Below are 21,154 nucleotides of genomic sequence, written 5' to 3' on the forward strand. Positions count from 1 at the left end.
GCCTTTACAAATGATTATCAATCCAACTCTATCAAATTTCAGTGACACTTATAAATATCTTCATTTTGCACTAAAATTTCATGTTTACTTTGTCCCATTATTTAAGTAAATAAAACCTGATTTTGTTCAAAAGAATATAATCCCAATAAATGGTATGGTGGAGAAGAAAGGTAAGTTTTGTCCAAGAGTTTCTTCATCAAAGTTAAATTCTTCTTTCAAGTTGTTTCCTTGGATCTGAAAAGAACTCATTGTTTTCTAACATATTTTAAAAAATCCTCTGATATAAAAGATTATTTTCTAACTTTCAGTAATTTCTAAACTATAGAAACAGAAATCTCAAAATCTTTGTCAGTTCATTGCTGTCACAAATCCAGTCTTAAGATAAAAATACATCTCTACTGCTGCATTAATGTTAAACTATATCCCACTTACTTTAACATCTAGAAGATACATACATGAAAATCCTTTGTACTTTCTCTAACTGGAATAAGAGATTACCAAAATATTAAAGAACTTAAAATGAACAATTTATGTAAGATTTGGTTTATAAAATAGAAAAAAACTAATGTGAACATTTTACTTTAATATGATTTAAATTTAAACATTCATGTTCCTTATCTAGAATCCTCTTGGAAGATTTTTTTAATCTACTTTCACTATCTGATCACTACTCCAGTAAACAGGCAGCATTTATTTTCTACAAGTACTCTAGCTAGCTCTTTACTGCCTGGTATAACTACTACTTTAATAGCAATAAGTTAGCAGAAAATAAAATAATTTGAACTTACCCAAATGAATAGGCAGGGCTAGGTTTCCTCATCATTACCCAGTAACTTATTAAACATGTCATTAAACTAAGTAAAAAGGAAAATAAGTTTAGCATTAGAACTAGAACTAGAGGACTTACAGAAAGAAATTTAGCTTTCAGAATACCTAAATTGCTAAAAGTTAATAGTGTTTGCAGACTAAACTAACAACAAGTTATTCTAATAATTTATAATCTAATCACAATAAGCACCCTAATGTGAGTTTTAACATGGGGAGAAACTGAAAGAAGTTATGATATACCATTAAGACACTAATAATAGAACTAATAGAACCTAAACCCATAATTTCTCTACTCAGAAAGTTATCCCCCCTAAATGGTTTCCATAACTGAGCCTGCAAAAAATGACACAGTAATAATAAGTGCAATTTACTTGATTCTAGGCATATACAATACATTTTAACTTTGATAAACTTTATTTAATCTCTGTTAAAAGTTAAACTAAATATTAATAACACCTTGACAACATTCTGGATGGGATAAAGTTATGGTTACTTTCTAAGTATAGTGGAGATTCACTCTAAAACAACTTACTACAGTGTGAAATTCAGGTAATAACGATCTGTTTTAGACCAATCAAGAAGATTTAGTTACGTGACTGATGAAAAAGACATCCCTATAACATACTTCTATGGCACGGATCTTGGAGACATATGGTCTAAGCATTCTGCAACCTTTATTTGGAAATATGAAAGTCCCCAAAGCAGGAGCCAATAGGTCGTCTCTCTAGCTCACAATTACATATATACTTTGCAGTTATTAACATCCCTCATTTCTTTTCACACCCACATGGTTACAGTGGGAACTAGTATGTTCTTATGTGTTCCTGCTCCCTGGTCACAGCTGACTCATCTACAGGTAGGCACCTGACCTAAAGTCTGGGTATTATCTTTTCTGTTGCTATATAAATGGGGTATTTTCTTCCAGCATATCTTCTAATTATTATTTGTACATATGGTCCATGTTGATAATTTTACTTATTTCACAGATAACTTTCCTTAAGTAAAGAAAACTTCATAAATTCAGTGCAACAAACCTTTTTTTCGTTTAATTTTATCATTTTATTCAAAATAGGACATTTACACAGAAATGTGCATAAAGCACATATGTACATTTTAACAAATAGAAAAAAAACACCCATTTAACCACCAATCAAGGTCAGGAGTAAAACACTGGGGAAGCATTCTGGAGGTCTCTTTTCTGTTTTTCAAATGAAGTATATATAGTTGATAACAAATTCCTTATTAGCTTCAAAACATTAAGAAGGGTCTTCCCTGGTGCCACAGTGGTTAAGAATCCTCCTGCCAATGCAGGGGACACGGGTTTGAGCCCTGGTCCAGGAAGATCCCACATGCCACAGAGCAACTATGCCCATGTGCCACAACTACTGAGCCTGCGCTCTAAAGCCCACTAGAGCCCGCGAGCTACAACTACTGAGCCTGCATTCCACAACTACTGAAGCCCATGCGCCTAGAGCCTGTGCTCTGCAACAAGAAAAGCCACTGCAATGAGAGCCCACACACTACAACAAAGAATAGCCCCTGCTCGCCGCAACTAGAGAAAGACCGCACACAGCAACGAAGACCCAGTGCAGCTAAAAATAATAAATTAATTAATTAAAAAAAAAAACAACACAACACTAAGGAGGGGACTTCCCTGGTGGCACAATGGTTAAGAATCTGCCTGCCAATGCAGGGGACACAGGTTCGATCCCTGGTCTGGGAGGATCCCACATACCATGGAGCAACTAAGCCCGCATGCCACAACTACTGAAGCCCTCACGCCTAGAGCCGGTGCTCTGCAACAAGAGAAGCCACCGCAGTGAGAAGCCCGCGCACCACAATGAAGAGTAGCTCCCACTTGACGCAACTAGAGAAAGCCCGCGCATAGCAATGAAGACCCAACACAGCCATAAATAAATAAGTAAGTAAATAGGTAAGGAAGGAAGGAAGGAAGGAAGTAAAAACATTAAGGAGCGTTTTTAAAACTTACCTAAAAAGATCAAAAATGGTCAGGTAAGTATAGGCAGTTAAAGCTGCAAAACAACAAAAAGACTGATTAAAATGTTACTGAATCCATTGTTAGGAAATACAGCAAATCACCAAAATTGTTCATAACAGGGACATCCATCACTGGAAAACATGAGTCACTGATTAATCTCGTATGTTGTCAATTATCTAGTAAATTTGACTAATACATGTAGCCAAAGTTGGTTAATACAAAAGCTTACTTTAGAACATGATTTCTCCATCAGGAAAAAATGAAGCAGTATATGCTCAAAAGCCCTGAGATCAATTTTTTGCCTCCTTCTGTGATCGGAGTACTATTTTAAATGTATTTTTAAAATAGCAGGATGAAAATAATGGTAAATAAAAACATAAGAGTCATGACACAAGAAAAATATTAGATTTCCCTTTTCAAGGAAAACTCAATAAATCATAAAATTTTATTTATACACTACATAAATTGAAGAACTAATCTATCACATTAAAAGGAAATCTCACAAAAAATATACATGCACCCCAAAGTTCACAGCAGCACTATTTATAAAACAGACTCACAGGTATAGAAAACAAACTAGTGGTTACCAGTGGGAAAGGGGCAAGATAAGGGTAAGAGATTAAGATATACAAACCACTATGTATAAAACAGATAAGCAACAAGGATCAACTGTACAGCACAGGGAATTATAGCCATTATTTTGCAATAATTTTTAGTGGAGTATAATCTATAAAAATACTGAATCACTATGCTGTACACCTGAAACTAACATAATAATGTAAATCAATACCTCAATTAAAAAATAAAAAGAAATCTTAGTTTTTCAAATAGATTTAATTTTTTTTTTAAAAAAGCTCATTTTAGATAACGCCTAACAACTGAACCAAATTTTATAGTTTACAAGGTACTTTTGGAATAGATTCTCTCATTTAAATCTTTTGAGTTATAGTTCAGAATAATATATTCTATGTAAAGGAAGACATACCTTTATTTAAAATGAGAACAATAAAAGTGAAATAATTAACTCCTAAAAATAAGAATAGTGACATACCTATACTATTAGTGGAACTGCACCACATTAGCAGGAAGCCAGTACATGTTAAGTTTATTGCACCAAAGAGCAGTATCTTCCAGGACTGTGAAAAAGAAAATCATTCTTATTTGTACAATGCTGATAAACTTCTCTGGGTCCATTCAAGTTGCTGTGATTCATACTCTAATATTCAAAGGAATAAGCACAACTTGTTTCAAAAAGTTGAAGTGCCACATTTTCTAAAACTACCAAAATTATCATCAAACAAGTTACTATTATATAAGCCTAAAAGAATAATTCTAGAAGGGGAATTATTCTAGAGAAAATAAATTCTGACACACAAACTCTCATATAGTTGAGAAAATATGCTGACATTTGAATATAATTTTGTCTCCATAAACATGTAGAGACAATGATAAAAACAAATGGGGCAAAATGTAAAGCAATTGATGAATCTGAATAAAGGGTATAAGGGAGTTCCTTATACTCATAACATTTCTGTAAGTTTGATGGTACATCAAAATAAAGTTACCCTGCCCACCCACCCACCAAAAAAGAGCAGTACTTGGTTATTTACCAAGTAAATTGTATGAAATACGACTGCAAAAGAGGGTAAGATTACCACAGTTTAGAAGTTCACAGAAAAGGGAGGATCTGAGATATACCTTGAAATAGCTAGGATTTAGAGGCAGGAGGAAGAGCATTCTAAAAATAAAGGAAGAAGAGATCAAGTGAACTGTTTTTTATTTTTGTTCTGCTCCTCTCCCTATAAAGGGAGACCTATGCTTGTTTGAAAGTAGAGGTGAAATAAATTAGTGAAAAGGTAGTTATTTTGAGGTGTTAAAATTAAACATGTAATTGCTAAGGTCAAGTATGGTATGGGATAGAATGGTTTTACAATACAGATGAAACGTGTAGGTCTAGAAAGGAAGAACACCACCCGTGAGAAAGTGAGAAGGGTAAGAAGGTAACGGAAGAGAAAGAGAACTTGTAAGGCAGAAAGAAATGACAGTGATGTAACACAGACGTAACAGTCTTGAAAGGAAGACGCAAGGCCATTTTCTAAAATTAGGGGATATGATAAAGTAGCACTGGAAACTTAAATCTAGAAGAGGATCTGCAGAATAGATGTTATGGTGAATATACTATTGAATCATCAAAAAGAAGAACAATAATTACCAACATGAATTTATGGTAGACACCATTGTGGAACTTCCTCTACACCCACGAGCAAAACCAGAAAAGCAAGTGAGATAGGGATGTTAGAGACTTGAGAACTGATATGATAGGTTAACAAGACAAGGGACTCTAATACTAGTGAGAACATTAATGAAATGACTGGATATGGGGTCTAGTCAGGACAGGGATTCAACAGCAGTCAGAAAAGGAGGATAAAAAGTGGTGTTTTGGGGCTTCCCTGGTGGTGCAGTGGTTGAGAGTCCGCCTGCCGATGCAAGGGACACGGGTTTGTGCCCCGGTCCGGGAAGATCCCACATGCCGCGGAGCGGCTGGGCCCGTGAGCCATGGCCGCTGAGCCTGCGCGTCCGGAGCCTGTGTTCCGCAACAGGAGAGGCCACAACAGTGAGAGGCCCGCATACCGCAAAAAAAAAAAAAAAAAAGAGTCAGATTCTGAGTACTATACTGAAGATAGAGCCGGCAAGAATTACTTATAAAGCAGATGTGAGGAGTGAGGGAGAGATTGGTAAAAGTGACTCCAAGGTTTCTGGCCTAAGCCATGTAGTGAAGGAGTGATAGAAAATCAAAGTTCAGGTTTGATCATATTAAATTTGAGATGCCTATTAGATATCCAGGTGAAAATGTTGAGAAGTCCATTATATATAGGAATTGGAGGTAGGGAAGAAGATAGGGACTGAGATATAAATATAGGGTCATCAGCATATGGTAATGAAAGTGTCATCTAAATGGAATGAAAGTAAACAAGAGAGGCCAGAGCTCCATAAGCCCTGGGACACTCCAAAACTTAAGAGGTCAGAAAGATGAGAGGAAAGTAAGAAAGGAGACTAAAAATAATGGCCAAGTAAGTAGGAGGAAAATCAAGAGTGGCATTTCAGAGTTCAAATGAATAAAACTGTTTTAAGGTGGAAGAGACTGCTTTTCGTCAAATGCCACTGAAGGTCAAATAAGATGGGAAATGAGGATGACCATTGCCTTTGGCAACACAGAAGTTATTAGTTACCTTGTAAAAGCTGTTTCTGTGGATAAGTGGGGACTAGGATCAGACTGGTTTTGTTTAATAGAAACAGGCAGAAGAGAAAGTGAACAAAGAGAGTAAAGACAATTCTTCTACGTGCTTTTGTATAAGAGGAAGCAGAGAAAGGAAGCAGTAGCTGAGAGTGGAATATATGGCATGTAATTATGACGCAAGAAGGAGAAGGAGTATGATTCAAGAAGGAACAACAATGCAAGAGACAGAAGGAACCATTATAGAAATGCTGTCTTTGAGTAGGCAACAGTGGAAGAATTGGCCTTATATAGCAGATCAGACAGTTCATTCACAAAATAGAAGGGAAGGCAGAGTGTTGGTAGATATGCTAATGACAGGATGCGGAAGTTTTCTCCTGATGCTTCTTTTCCCTCAGTGAAACAGGAAGCAAGATGAACAGGTTAGAATGGGGATGAAGAAGCTTTTGGGAGTTTGAGGACAGAAGTGAAAGAAAATGGTATGAAACTGTCACTTAGGAAACTGGAAACTGAATAAACTAGGAACATACAATATGGGCCACACTAATGGCATACTTGATCATGAATTTAAAGTGAGACCAGTCAGCATGGTTTTGTGTTTTTTTTAAGGCTACATTCTCTTGCTTGCATGCAGGTACAGAGTAGGAAAAAGTGGACTTAATGAGGTTAAGGATTTGCCAAGGAAGTATGATAGACAGAAGAGGGGCACAAAGGAGTTGAAGGCATATGCAAGAAAATGAAAATGATGGACCAGAGAATCTAAATTGATAAGTAAGTACATGAGGATAAGAGAGGTGAAAAATAGTGAAAATATAGCAGAGTAAAGGACTGGAGGCCCTAGTAATAGGAGTGAACTGGAAAGACAAGAGATAGTGACTGATGAGTAAAATGCTTAAATTGAGACAATGGGAGGATATAGTTATTACAAATGATAAGGTTTATGGTATGATCATAGGAGTGGATGGTTGGGAGGGATACAGGACAAGATTATTTGTGGTGAGGAACTGAGAGGTAAGGATCTTCCACGTGAAATATGAAATCACCAAGAACTAAGACAGGAAAAGCAATGAAGAGATAAGCCAGGTGTACCTCTTAAGATTTAAATTATGATAGAGGTTATCTGTACAATTCAGGTGTTCCTATACTCGTTTTGCTCCTACTACCTATTCTGTGGTATACTATGCTTCAATGAAGCGTACTGTTAAAGAACTTGCTGCTTCCTCCTGCAATACAGTTGCTTTCCATCAACATCATAAAGCTATAACTATCTGTTCTCAAGAGATCATCCTAAGGACTTCCCTGGTGGTCCAGTGGTTAAGAATCCACCTTCCAATGCAGGGGACTCAGGTTAGAGGCCTGGTTGGGGAACGAAGATCTCACATGCCACAGGGCAACTAAGCCCGCACACCGCAATAAAAGATCCTGTGTGCCACAACTAAGACCTGATGCAGCCAAATAAATAAATAATTTTTTTTTTTTAAAAAAGAGATCATCCTAAATGACTAAATACAAAAGAAGCAGATAAATTTCCTACCCATGGCTCTCAGAGTTTAACATTCAGAGATGATAATATTTCCAAATACTAGAATTAATGAGTTTTGACCATATCCCAAGGTTTTAGAAACAGGAGATATAGTGGTAAAAAACAAAGAAAAGAAGTCTTTAGTTTAGTATTATAATACGTGGTCAATATCATTGCTACTGCTTATTATGTTACATTGAAGCTAGGATTATTTAAAATTCAAATATTTGTTGGGTGCTTATTTTGTACTTCTATTAAAAAATGAGGGGATATATGTATAGCTGATTAACTTTGTTATATGGCAGAAACTAACACAACATTGTAAAACAATTATACTCCAATAAAGATGTTTAAAAAAAAAAAGTGAGCAAAAGAGACATAGTCACTGCCCTCAGGGAGCTTACAGTATAAGACAATAATGAGAACAATGACAACAGAATAGTAATTAGAAGGTCTACACTGGTGACCAAAAAGGGTATCTATCAATTGTCTTTTTATAGTCTCAAAGCATAACTTATTTTTTCTGCCTTACATTAAAAATGAGAAAACTTGGCTTCAGACCACACCCACTTAATTTGCTAAAAAAACTAACAACATAAGGCTATCACCAAACAATTTTTCTTCAAAATTCTTTAGAATTAGAATAAAAACTAACCAAAGCCTAGCTTCCTCCCAGGCAAAACAACTGTATACTAAAGTTCTGTAATTTTACATTAAAAATTACTTATCCAACATAAAAAAATGAAAACAATGTGATGGATCAAGAGTGATTTCTATTTGCCTTAAAAATTACCTTTCTTCAATGTTATGTTTGTGCAATAATTAAAATTAGGGTTAAGGAATAAAAATAACTTACCCTTCGATCAGCTGCTACAAGTCTAAATTCCTGCAATAACTTGCCAAAAAAAGATCTTTGTGGTTTTCTAAAGAGATGAATTGTCCCCTTTAAAGCAAACAAAAGTACACAAATCAGCATTTAAGTATCTAATCTTCTTCATTCCTGCGATATAGTAATAACAACTAACATTTCTTGAATGCTCATTATGTCCCAAGCAATTATTCTAGACACTTTGCATGTATTTACCTATTTAAGACTCACAATCATCTATGTGGTGGAAACAATTTTTAGTAAATTGTCTAAGCACACAATGCTAGTAATGGCTGAGCAGGAATTCAAACCCAGGCATTTTAGCTCTAGACCAAACTCTTTTTTTTTTTAATGGATTAGGCAATTTTGAACCAGAAAACCAGTTTGCCAAATAGCTTTATTGGAAAGAAATTATTACAATTTACCTAATTAAAGCTTTATATATGAAAGGTTTGGCAACTATTATTACAGGAAAACCTCTGAGTTTCTCTCTTAGGCATTCAAAGTATCTGACATCCTAGCTAGCTTCCATGGTCCCTGCTAGTACACAGTATGCTACTAGCAGAGAAAGGTCACGGCAGTGGGGTTACCAATGAGAGAAGAGACTGAGTGGTGATTACAGTGGGATTTAATACTCAAGTTCAGGAAAACATGTAAGAAAGCCTTAACATAAAGGACAGCTCAAGCACACAAAGGAAATTAGCCTGTGATTAAGGTAGTATCCAGTATCAGTGGGAGAAAGTATGAGTTATTCAATAAACAGTATTTGAAAAAAGGTAGGGCTTCCCTGGTGGCACAGTGGTTGAGAGTCCGCCTGCCGATGCAGGGGACACGGGTTCATGCCCCGGTCCGGGAAGATCCCACATGCCGCGGAGTGGCTGGGCCTGTGAGCCATGGCCTCTGAGCCTGCGCGTCTGGAGCCTGTGCTCCACAAAGGGAGGGGCCACAACAGTGAGAGGCCCGTGTACCGCAAAAAAAAAAAAAAAAAAAATTAAAAAGGTAAAGTTGGATCCTTACTACTCACTCTAATTTTTCATTATTTTAAAATCAAAATATAAAACAACAGAATAATTGAAGAAACTCATGGATATATAATTTTATAATCTTGTATGTGGAGAAGGCTTTTCTTAATAGGACATAAAACCAAGAAGCTGTAAAGGGGAAAAAATTGATCAATTTTACTACACTTTCATGATGGGAATACAATACAAAAAACAAAACAAAAAAACACCCTGGAAAAATAAGCTGTGAAAATCTTTGTTATTACAAAAGCAAAGTAATTGTTTCTAGGGGAAGAAAAATCCTTCACAATTTTCAACGGGTCATACATAATAGTTTGATTGCTAAGTGCCATGTACTTAAATTTTTGGATTTTAATTTTAACAAAACATTTTCTTAGATGGTAAAGGCCACAATCACTATAACAACCATACTACATTTCTACTCCATTAAAGTTGGCCAATTTGATTCAAACACTGAAGCTCCACAGATAGCAATGGAACTAGGAGTTAACAGATTAAAAATGTGAAAAACTTTCAGATCCAATTCAAGCAGAGGTATGATTTTCCTATAGTCAGCATCTAGAAACATCTCAATAGTTATAAAATGATACATCCCATTTCTTCAAGTTTTACATGTCATTAGTTGCATTATGTTTAGACTCAGGAAAGGCAGAAAATAGGCTGAGCTCTAGAAATCTGGCATTAACAAAAACAGCAAAATGTTGATAACTGTCGAGGCCAAGTTATGGCTACATGGGGGCTTATTATATTATATTCTCTCTACTTTTGTGTATGTATGAAAATTTCTACAATAAAAAGTTAAAGTAAAAAATATTTTTAAAAATAAAGCATCATGAAAAAGGTGCAACTAATTTTCATATCCAAATAAAGACCAGTGTATATGTATAACCCTAAGGCTCTGCTACACCAATTCAGTTGAAAAGGAACAGTATGCTATTTTCACCTGAGATGTTAATAAATGCTAATGTCAACAAACATACTGTAGTCTTAAAGAATTATGTGTGGATATTTTGGTCCCAAAGATAAATTCTACTTAATACTGGTATCCTTGAATATCTTCTAACTTCAGTCCATTTTAAATTATTTCAGTTACTTTAAGTTTCAGGTTAAAGGACTTCCCTGGTGGTCCAGTGGCTAAGACTCCGAGCTCCCAATGCTGGGGGCCTGGGTTCGATCCCTGATCAGGGAACTAGATCCCACATGCTGCAACTAAAAGTTCGCATGCCGCAACTAAAGATCCTGCACGCCGCAACCAAGACCCAGCGCAAACAAATGAATAAATAAATAAAAATATTTTAAAAAATAGTTTCAGGTTAAGACAATCAATAAGGTTTCTAAAAGGCAGAGGGCCATTTCTGATGCCATTCTGATAGTGGGGGAAAACCCACAAAAATCCTAATTTTCACGTCACTCTTTCCAAAATTATATTGGCTCTCCACTGCTATCAGGATAAACTCCAAATTTTACAACTTGGAACTCAATGCTTTCAATGAGTTAGCCTCAGTTTCTTTCCATTTTTTCCTCTTGCTCCAGATAAGAATCCTCAACTCCAACTAAACTGCTGTTCTCCTTGTCTCATGATCTCATGAGACAAGTATGAGATCTCTCATGAGATCTCATACCATTCTAGAGTAAAAAGGCCAGACTCATCTAACCCAAGCACTAATAGCCCTGAAGCACTTAGCAAGTTACCTGACCTCTCTGTTTCCTCATCCAAATGAGAGTAATGAATAGTAGATTAAGAGTACTGGAGTAAGGAACAAAGTACTCAGTTTACTGGTTCACTTCCTACATGAAGCCTTATTAGACTATTCAAACTATAGAGTTTTTTATGCCACTTGCTTTGTAATGAACCACAGGCTAGCCTTCATCTTGTCATCTTGCATGGTAAGCTAATTTTTTAGTAACTTCACTAATGACAAGGGCTATATTTCCTTGACATATTCTAAGAAAGCACTACGTTTTGCACATAGCATGTTATTAATAAATAATATATAATGGGTAACTTTAAAAATAAAACTTAAATGCTACTATTTCCCTTATTACTAATGTTTCACACATAAAAATTTACTGCCATGGTTACTTATTCAGTGTTCTATAAAACAGATATTTATTGAAAACTTCCTCTGGGCCAGGCACTGTACAAAAGGCTCTGGGGAGATCAGAGTGAATACATAGGTCCTCCTCTCAAAAAGCTTACAGCCTAGGAAGTGAGAAAGACAAGTGAATACACAACTTTAACATAGTCTGGTAAAATGCACCAGATGTTACTGGTAAAAAGCACCCTCACAGGAGTGTAAAGGAGGCACTTAATAGGATGTTTAGACATGGCAGAAAGGCTCATGAAAGAGACTAAAGGACATGTTAAGGGTTATACTGATAAGGATGGCAAGACAGGAAATGGAGAGCAATTCTGGCGAGAGAAGAGCATATATGAATTCGGTGCAAAGGTCTAATTCTTAGAGCACAATCTGCAAGCTGTTCACTGTAGCTGGAATATGGTGTATGTATGTATGTATGTGTAAAAAGAGGCTGTAAAGGTAAGAAGCTAGACTACAGATATCTTTGCTTGCCATACTAAACAGGACTTTAGCTTTCAGGCTAAAGGAAAAAAAAACGTAAGAATTTTAAGCAAGGGAGTGGCATGGTCAAGTTTTAGAAACTTAACTCTGGCTACACAGTGGTGAATGTTTTGAAGGAGAACACAGCAATTTGGTCAGCAAAAAAGTAAATTTTTACCCACTTTCTGCATGTAAAGGAAGGATTACAGGAAATTTAGAAAATATTTTCTAATATATGAATAAGACATTTTTTCGACCATATCCACTCAAGGAAAAAACTTAGAGTGACAGTGCTGGGGCACAGAAACGTGGTCCTTTTGTCATATACAGGCTATCAATAAGAGACCCATGAATTTTCTGATACAATGGTGTGTACCTCTTTTGACACTGAAATCACAATCAACTGCTTATCCTTAGATAAAATTCAGACAGCTATATACTTGATTTCTAAAGGAATAAAATGACTAACACCTCTAACAAAATTTAAATACCACATCCCCAAAGCCATAAGGTACATTGGGATCTACAAACGCACACAAAAAATAAGCTGCAGTAAGAGGCACTATCAACACCTTGACTTTCGCCAGTCTTTGGCCTTCTGAAAGCTGCTGCCATACCCGGCTGTCGCACTCGATAAAGGCAAGTTGGAGACTGGGGCGTCAGCCTCAATACCCTACTAACCATCCTCTTTTATTTTCACCAGTGTTATCGTCACTACTGTAAACATCACTAATACGGTCGCTGCTGCTGTGGACTTGTTTTCTGACCTTTTGTTGATGTTGTAGTCGCTGACACTGGCAAAGACTTTTATTTCTATATCAAGGATGTCATTGCAGGGAAGAGTCATAAACTCGCCCAGAGCCGAAAGGTCGGCCTGGAGCGGGGCCGGGGTCCGGAACAGCAAAGGAACCGGGTGAGGGAGCGAGGGAGCATCAGAGCTCTGGTGGCACGCTCTCGGACGCCAGCCGCTCCTCCCAGGGACCCCGAGCATAACTCCGACGACCCCACCTCTGGGTGGCTGAGGCATTTCAAGGCCGCTTCAGGACCAGAAAGGATAAGAGGAATCATTTACGACAGAAACCCTCACAACCCTGGCCAACTCACCATGATAAGGAGCGGCACATCTCCCGCCGGAAGACGGCCTAGGAGCTGGTTTTTCCCTAGAGCGGAAGGGGGTTGGGCATCAGAGGCTGATTGGCTGCGAGCGACGCGGGGGCGGAAGTGCGTGCACCGGCCTCAGGGTCCCGCTCCCCCTTCCCGGCTGCCCCTGCGTTCTATAGAGGCGAAGGTGGCGGCTAGAGCCAGTCTTCAGCCCCCTGCCGAGTTGTGGGTGCCGAGGTACGCGCTGAGGTCTTTGTCAAGGAGCAATTAGGGTTTCTTTGTAATGTTAGAAAAGTTTCATTGAGTCCTGAAGCGCTTTTACCTATGTTGTGTTATTTAATTATTGCAATACCTTACGAAATAGATTACATTTCCATTTTTCAAGTGAGGAACCAGGATTAAGAAACTTGCCCAGAGACATACATCTAGTTTGCTGTAGTAGCTGAATTTGAACTCAGGCCGACTAATGACGGACTACTGTGTTGTGCTTCCTAAAATACTACTTCAATTCTATAAGATTAATTTTATTTTATAAAAGGAAAATAAAACACATCGAAATGTAATTCATTGGACAGAAATTGAATATGTAGTACGTGTGTGTCAGGTACTGATTTCATGAAAATGATATTCTAGTAAGAAGAGACAAAACAAGTAGGAGAAGGAAATTTTTAAAATATATCGGTAAGTAGTGCCGTTTAGAAAATAGGAAAAAAAAGAAGAAAATAGGGTAATGGTATAGAGAGTAACTGGGTCACTAATTTAGAGAGGTAGTCAGAGAAAGCTTCTCTAAGAAGATTAAATTTGACTTCCAAATGGCAAGTCTTTCTGTGAAGTTTTTTCTAGGCAGAATAAGTAATGCAAATACCTAAGTAAAACAAGCAAGGGTGTTTTAAGATCAGAAAGAATGTCTGAAAGTATGTCTGGAGAGTTGTGCTTGAGGGGAAGAAACAAAGAGAAGATCTAAGTGATAAACAGGGGCCAGATCAAGTCGGAATTTCTAATTAGGGGTAAAGAGCTTGGGTTTTTTTTTTTTCTAAGTGAGACCGGAAGCCAGTGGACGGTTTTAACAACGGAGTGACCTTCTACATTTTGGCTGTGGTATGGAGAATGAACTGTAGATGGAAGATAATACCTAACATTTATTAAGCACTTATGTGGTAAGCACTATTACTAAGAACTTAATGTATCATCTCATTTACTCCTCATAACAGCCCTTTGATATAGGTACTATGGTTAGCCTCTACTTGGAAAGTTGTGTGCCAAGGTAACACACCTAGTCAAAGGTGGACCTGGAATTCTGTACGCCATAATTTTAAAGCCTTACCAACTACTCAGTACTTGCTACTTCTGGACAGGATTAGAATCAAGAAGGCAAGTTAGAACATTATTGCTTCATTTACCCTGAGCAAATCATTCTCAATTCTTTTTTTTTAAAATATTTATTTATTTGGTTGTGCCAGGTCTTAGTTGCAGCAGGTGGGCTCCTTAGTTGTGGCATACGAACTCTTAGTTGTGGCTTGCATGTGGGATCTAGTTCCCTGACCTGGGATCCAGCCCGGGCGCCCTGCATTGGGAGTGCAGAGTCTTAACCACCGTGCCACCAGGGAAGTCCCCATTCTTGATTCTTGAAGTTTCTTTACAGTCTTTTTTTTTTTTTTTTTTTGCGGTACGCGGGCCTCTCACTGTTGTGGCCTCTCCCGTTGCAGAGCACAGGCTCCGGACGCGCAGGCTCAGCAGCCATGGCTCACGGGCCCAGCCGCTCTGCGGCATGTGGGATCTTCTCGGACTAGGGCACGAACCCGTGTCCCCTGCATCGGCAGGCGGACTCTCAACCACTGTGCCACCAGGGAAGCCCCAGTCTTTTTTATTTTAACAAAACTGGAATCAAACAGTACATATTATTTATAGTCTGCCTACTTCATGTAAGGATGTATTGTGACATTTTTCCCGTGTCTTAATTTTCTAGAATATAGTTTTAGTGACCTTAGAGAATTCAATCATAGGCATGTGCCTTAATATCAATATATTTAACTAATTCCTTATTGATGAGTATAACAGGGTTTAGAGATAGCAAAAATAAATCTCTCAAGCTATTTTAAGAAGAAGAAAAAAATCTAATACAGGGAATTGAGTAATTGATATAAAATCATAGGAAACAACTAGACAGAAGATCAACAATGAAACAGAAAACTTGAACAACACTATATACCTATTAGACCTAACATATGTCTAGAATACACCATCCAACAACAGCATAATACACATTCTTCTCTGGTGTATATGGAGCATTCCCAGGACGGAACATTTGTTAGGCCATAAAATAATTTTCAATAAATTTAAAGGGATTAAAATCATAGAAAGTATGTTCTCCAAATATACTGGAATGAAATTAGAAATCCATAACAGAAGGAAATTTGGGATGCTCCCATCTGGTGGAAATTTAAAAACCTTAGTCAATGGATCAAAGAAGAAATCACAAGAGAACTTAGAAAATACGTTGAAATGAATGAAAATTAAAACTCAACATACCAAAACTTATTGGATACAACAAAAGTAGTTCTTAGAGGGAAATGTATAGCTGTAAATGTGTGTATTAAAAAAAGGAGGATCTCAAATCAATAACCTAACCTTCCATCTTAAGAAACTAGAAAAAGAAGAGCAAACTAAACTTCAAGCAAAAAGAAGGAAATAAAAGGACTTCCCTGGTGGTCCAGTGGTTAAGACTCTGCACTTCCACTGCAGGAGGCACGGGTTTGATCCCTGCTCAGGGAGCTAAGGTTCCATGTGCTGTGTGGTGCGGCCAAAAAATTAAAAAGAAGGAAATAAAGCTTGGAGAGGAAATAAATGAAATAGAGAATAGAAAAAAAATAGAGAGGGAATTCCCTGGCAGTCCAGTGGTTACAGTGGTTAGGACTCTCTGCTTTCACTGCAGGGGCCCAGGGAACTAAGATCCTGCAAGCTGCACGGCCAAAACATTAATTAATTAATTAATTTAAAAAAAGAGAAAACAAAACCAAAAATTGATTCTTTGCAGTTTTTAACAAAATTGACAAAGCTTTACCTAGACCAAGAAAAAAAAGATTCAAATTACTAAAATTGGGACTTCCCTGGTGGTCCGGTGGGTAAGACTCTGCATTCCCAATGCAGGGAGCCTGGGTTTGATCCCTGGTTGGGGAACTAGATCCCGCATGCATGCCCAAACTAAGACCCAGTGCAGCCAAAATAAATTAATTAAAGTTTAAAAAATAATAATTAAAAAAATTACTAAAATCAAGAAAGAAAGGGGGGACATTATATTGATCTAACAGAAATAAGGATTATAGGGAGTATTATAAACAGTTATATACCAACAAATTAGATAACCTAAATGAAATGGACTAATTTCTATAAAGACACAAACTACTGAAAACGACTCAAGAAGAAATAGAAAATCTGATTAGACATAACAAGCAATTGAACTTATAATTAAAAAAAAAATTCCACAAAAAGCCCAGGCAAAGATGGCTTCATCGATGAAGTCCACCAAACATTTAAAGAAGAATTAGCACCAATCATTGATAAACTGTTCCCCAAAAATAGAAGAGAAAGGAACACTTCTCTTCTCATTCTATGAAGCCAGAATTACCCTGATACCAAAACTAAACAAAAACATCACAAGAAAACTACAGACCAACATCCCATATGAACGTAGATACAAAAACACCTCAACAGAATAATAGCAAAATGAATCCACCAAAATATAAAAAGAATCATACACCATGAATGAGTGAGTGGGAATTCACAGGAATGAAAAGCAGGTTCAACATATGAGAATTAAGAATGCAATACACCATATTAATAAAGGGCGAACGCCAAACAATCGTCTCAATAGATGCAGAAAAACATTTGACAAATCTAACACCCCTACCAGAAAAAACAACAAACTAGGAATAGAACCACAGACATAGGTTCTTATGTTGAATAATTAGACCTTTTAGTTTGGAGTGTATTCTATAATTAGGCCTACATCTTTGTATGAAGTTATTAGACGTTTTATTTTGTTTTGAATATATTTTTGCCATTAACCTGCTTACTCTTTCTTCTTGCTTTTGCTATTGTTTGTCTGTATTACGAAGTCTTGTTTCATGTGTTTTGTTTATATTTAATTGTTTTATCTATTTTTAATGTATAAGGGAGTGTTCCATAGGAAACAGATGGAAGTATAAACCTGATAAGTCTTCAGTACAAGCCAGCCCTAAGCCCTAACAATTGGAAGTCCCATTGGATTGGTAATCAATTGTTGAAAAAGTGATTGATCAAACTTTGCCTTAAGTATCCTGCAGAACCTTCATGAGAACACTGTCTTGTCAGTTTGTCAAAAAAAGATCACTTTGATTAGTCCATATTCTGGGATTAGTGATCTGTAGAGTTTGTGACTGTTGATTGTACAGACTCTTCCTAGTCATCCTGCTTGGCTGGAGAATCTGTGACACTAACAAAATACACATTGTCGATCAACCACCATGGCCTCCCTTTCTTGCAAATTACCTATGTCAAAGTCTCCACCTCCTCCTAGAAGAACTTCTGCCCCTTATATAAAATTACTTATAATCCAAAGTCTTGCATTTTCATTGGTAAATTAGAAAAAAATCAACATAGAATAACAATTACGAGAATTTTTGACATAAAATCAATTTTTTAAACTGAGAAGACAGAACACCAGTGAACAGTCAGCTTTGTTAATTGGTATGCTGAGGCTTCAAAAGAAAATTCTAACTCCAAGACCATCTCTCTGAAAGATTTTGCAACCTTCTGAAACCTACCCTCCTGGCATTTTTCGCTTTCTCTTCAGCTGTCCCTGACCTTCTAAGTGACATACCTTTTCTTCAGAGTTTTCTCAGGAAAATCAAAATCACATTGCAAACTTACTAGACCAGAAGTCAGATTTATAGAAGTTAAATGAAAACTCTAATCTAGAGCCAAAACCCAGGAGTTTAGGAAAATCTTTTTCCTAAACTTCAGGGAGACAGGCAAAAAAAATTGCTACAGAACTCAGGATTTTGTTAGATACTTAATGTCCTGGACTACAGATCTGTACCAAATAATTCGTTTGTTCCTCAGAAAGGGTAAAATGTTTTATGTCAGCAGAGTAGAAAAGATTTAAATAACTCCACTGTGTAATAAAAGTTTAAAAATAAAAGTAGAAAATATACCATTTAATTTCAGCATCTTTTAAGGGAAGATTGACCAAAGATTCAAAATTGTAAACTAAATAAAAATGAAAGGGAATTCCCTGGCAGTCCAGTGGTTAGGACTCCACGCTACAACTACAGGGGGCCTGGGTTCATCCCTGGTTGGGAAACTAAGATCCCACAAGCCGTGCGGTTTGCAGCAAAAATGATGATGATGATGATGATGATGATGTTGTTTGGAAGTTTCCTGAGGTCTATTTTTTTTTAGTTCCCTAAGGATTGAACCCAGGCCCTCAGCAGTGAGAGCGCAGAGTTCTAACCACTGAACCACCAGGGAATTCCTCTCCAAACATTATTTGAAAAGATTTTGAAACAATGAGGAAGTTGCAGAAAAGTTTTAACTACAGTGCAAATAACTTTGTTTTCCTTGAAATGTTAAGTTGTGGACCTGCTGCCCCATCACCCCCAAACATGTTAGTGTGTACTCCCTGCAAACAGGGACGTACTTCTATGTAACCACAGTAACAGCCATCAAAATCAGAAAATTAACAATGACACATTACTGTCATCTAACCCTTAGACTCCGTTCAAGTTTTGTCAGTTGTTCCAATAAGGTATTTTATAACAGAAGGAACCAGTTCTAAATCACAAGTTGCATTTAGTTGTCATTCTATTTTGTCTCCTTCAGTCTGGAACAGTTCTTCAGTTTTTCACTTGACTTTCACGAATTTGCCAGTTACTTTGAAGATTCCAGTTATTTTGTAGAATGCTCCTGGAATAGATTCAGGTTGTGAATCTTTGACAGGAATATCACGGTAGTACTGCATTTTTCTCATTGACCCTATTTTGTGAAATTTGGCCCAGTAATAACTTTCATCACTAGATTAAGGTGGTATCTGTCAAGTTTGTCCACTGTAAAAACTGTACTTTGAAACTATGTGAATGTATTCATACTTAATCACACTTTCAATTTATTCTTGTGTTTATGTATATGTTCACATTGGCTCATGGTTTCTTATTTTACCTCATGGGTTATAATCCATTACTATAATTACTTTAGATGCTCAAAATTGTCCAGTGGGAGCCCCTCTAATCAATAATTCATCCTCATTCTTCTTTAAGCACTTTCTTCTTTTCTGGCACAAGATATTCTGGGTTATCCTGTATTTTCTCTGCCCTAAACCTGGAGTTGGCCATTTCACCAAGGAGCCCAGGTTCCTTTAGTGGATATTATGCACCGAATGTTTGTGTCCCCTTAAAATTTGTATATTGAAACCCTACCACCACAACATGATGGTATTTGGACATGGGGTCCTTGGGAGATAATTAGGATTAGATGAGGTCATGAGGGTGGTACCCTCAAGATAGGATTAGTGTCCTCATAAGAGACACCAGAGAGCCTGCTCTCTCTCTGTCACTGAGGACACAGCCATTTACAAGCCAGTGAGAGCTCTCACCAGAAACAAAATTGGTCGGCACGTTGATCTTGGATTTCCTACCCTCCAGAACTGTGAAAATAAATATCTGTCATTTAAGTCTTGCAGTCTATGATATTTTTGTTATGGCAGCTCAAGCAGACTAAGATTTTGATACCAAGAAGGGGGATGCTGCTTTTAAAAAACACCTAAAAATGTGGCAGCTTGAACAGACTAAGACAGTAGAGAATTTAGAAGACAGGAGTGGTATGTGTGCTCATTGCTTTTGGGGTGTAACTACTACAAGGCCTTCCCAGTGCAAAGAACTGGGGAATATGTGTACACAAATATAAATATATTTACATCTACATTTCTTCATCTGTTTTTATATATCTTAAATCATGAATTCATACTCTTAAATCCAATTCCAGCCCAACCCCACAGGTTTCATTTTTTTTGTATTCATAACTCCATTCTCTGACAGAAACATGGCTTCACTATGGTTAATATATTGACTTGTCTGATTAAGTCTCCTGCATGTAAGCAGTTTGTCATCTTTGCTGACACCTTTCCCCAATACACACCTCTCTATTCTTGAGAACTTATTCCTCATTCTAGGTTGCCCCAACGCATATGAATAACTTCCTTACTCTGTCCCCAATACCCCATACTAAGCTGCCCATTATTGTAGACACCCTCCTCACCCCACTTGGTCTATGACACCCCGCTTTGGGCCACCATGTGTCCCTCCTCCCCACTGCAAAACCTGCCCTGAACAACTGTGCAGAAAAGAAGCTAGCATAGATGGGCTGAGATTGCTATCTTTTGAAAGGCCAGATTCCAAGTTTGGTTGGCATCTGGGAACTTGGATTTGGGGGAGGGTTCCCACCATTCCCTGAGAGTGGTTCACTGTGCCTAACACAGTTAGGCCTAACATCTTCACCCATGTTGTCATAACTTGATGCTGGAGGAATTAAGTGCATCCTGTGTAATTCCACTGGGAGAGGACTCTTGGAAGCTGGTGCTTGGTTTCCTCTGGACTTTGCCCCATACTCTTGTTCCCTTTGCTGGGTGAGATTATAATATGCATCCTCATTAGTCTACCTTACAATAATAATATACAACTTTATGTACAATATAATAACCTTATTTCAACATAATTCCATTCACTGCCCTCTCCTACCCTTTGTGCTATCTTTATCATCTACTTCTACATACATTATAAATACCACACTGTAAATTTTTTTAAAACAACAGATATTCAGAGAAATTAAGAAAAAATTATCTTTTTTATTTGCTGACATATATATCATTTGCAAAGTTCTTAATTCCTTCCTGGCGATACAGATTCCTATGGAGGATTACTTTCTGTCAGCCTAAAGAATTTCTTAAAGCATTTCCTATAATGTCAGTCTGCTAACAACAAATTCTC

The 21,154-nt window shown here is 37.2% G+C and overlaps 1 protein-coding gene across 5 annotated transcripts in view; it reads right to left on the reverse strand.

The window, feature by feature from the left end:
• Positions 1 to 13,230, reverse strand: part of SLC30A6 (solute carrier family 30 member 6) — a 38,218-nt gene extending 24,988 nt beyond the window's left edge. For 2 of the 5 annotated variants that reach the window (XR_016395306.1, XM_089922400.1), the window contains exons 1-5: positions 13,140 to 13,230; positions 8,441 to 8,527; positions 3,879 to 3,963; positions 2,819 to 2,861; positions 789 to 854 (exon numbers count right to left, since the gene is read on the reverse strand). Coding sequence is in view for 4 of the 5 variants with exons in the window: in XM_089922400.1 (XP_089778526.1) it covers positions 789 to 854; positions 2,819 to 2,861; positions 3,879 to 3,963; positions 8,441 to 8,527; positions 13,140 to 13,142 (284 nt within the window). In the remaining variant the exon portion in view is untranslated. The other 3 variants (XM_022574128.2, XM_089922401.1, XM_022574129.2) reach the window with 3 other exon arrangements.
• Positions 13,231 to 21,154: the final 7,924 nt, after the last annotated feature.

Source organism: Delphinapterus leucas, chromosome 13 (assembly GCF_059928025.1).
Source record: "Delphinapterus leucas isolate spDelLeu-1000000601 "Yukka" chromosome 13, BTC_Dleu_Yukka2, whole genome shotgun sequence".
Classification (NCBI taxonomy): Eukaryota; Metazoa; Chordata; class Mammalia; order Artiodactyla; family Monodontidae; genus Delphinapterus; species Delphinapterus leucas.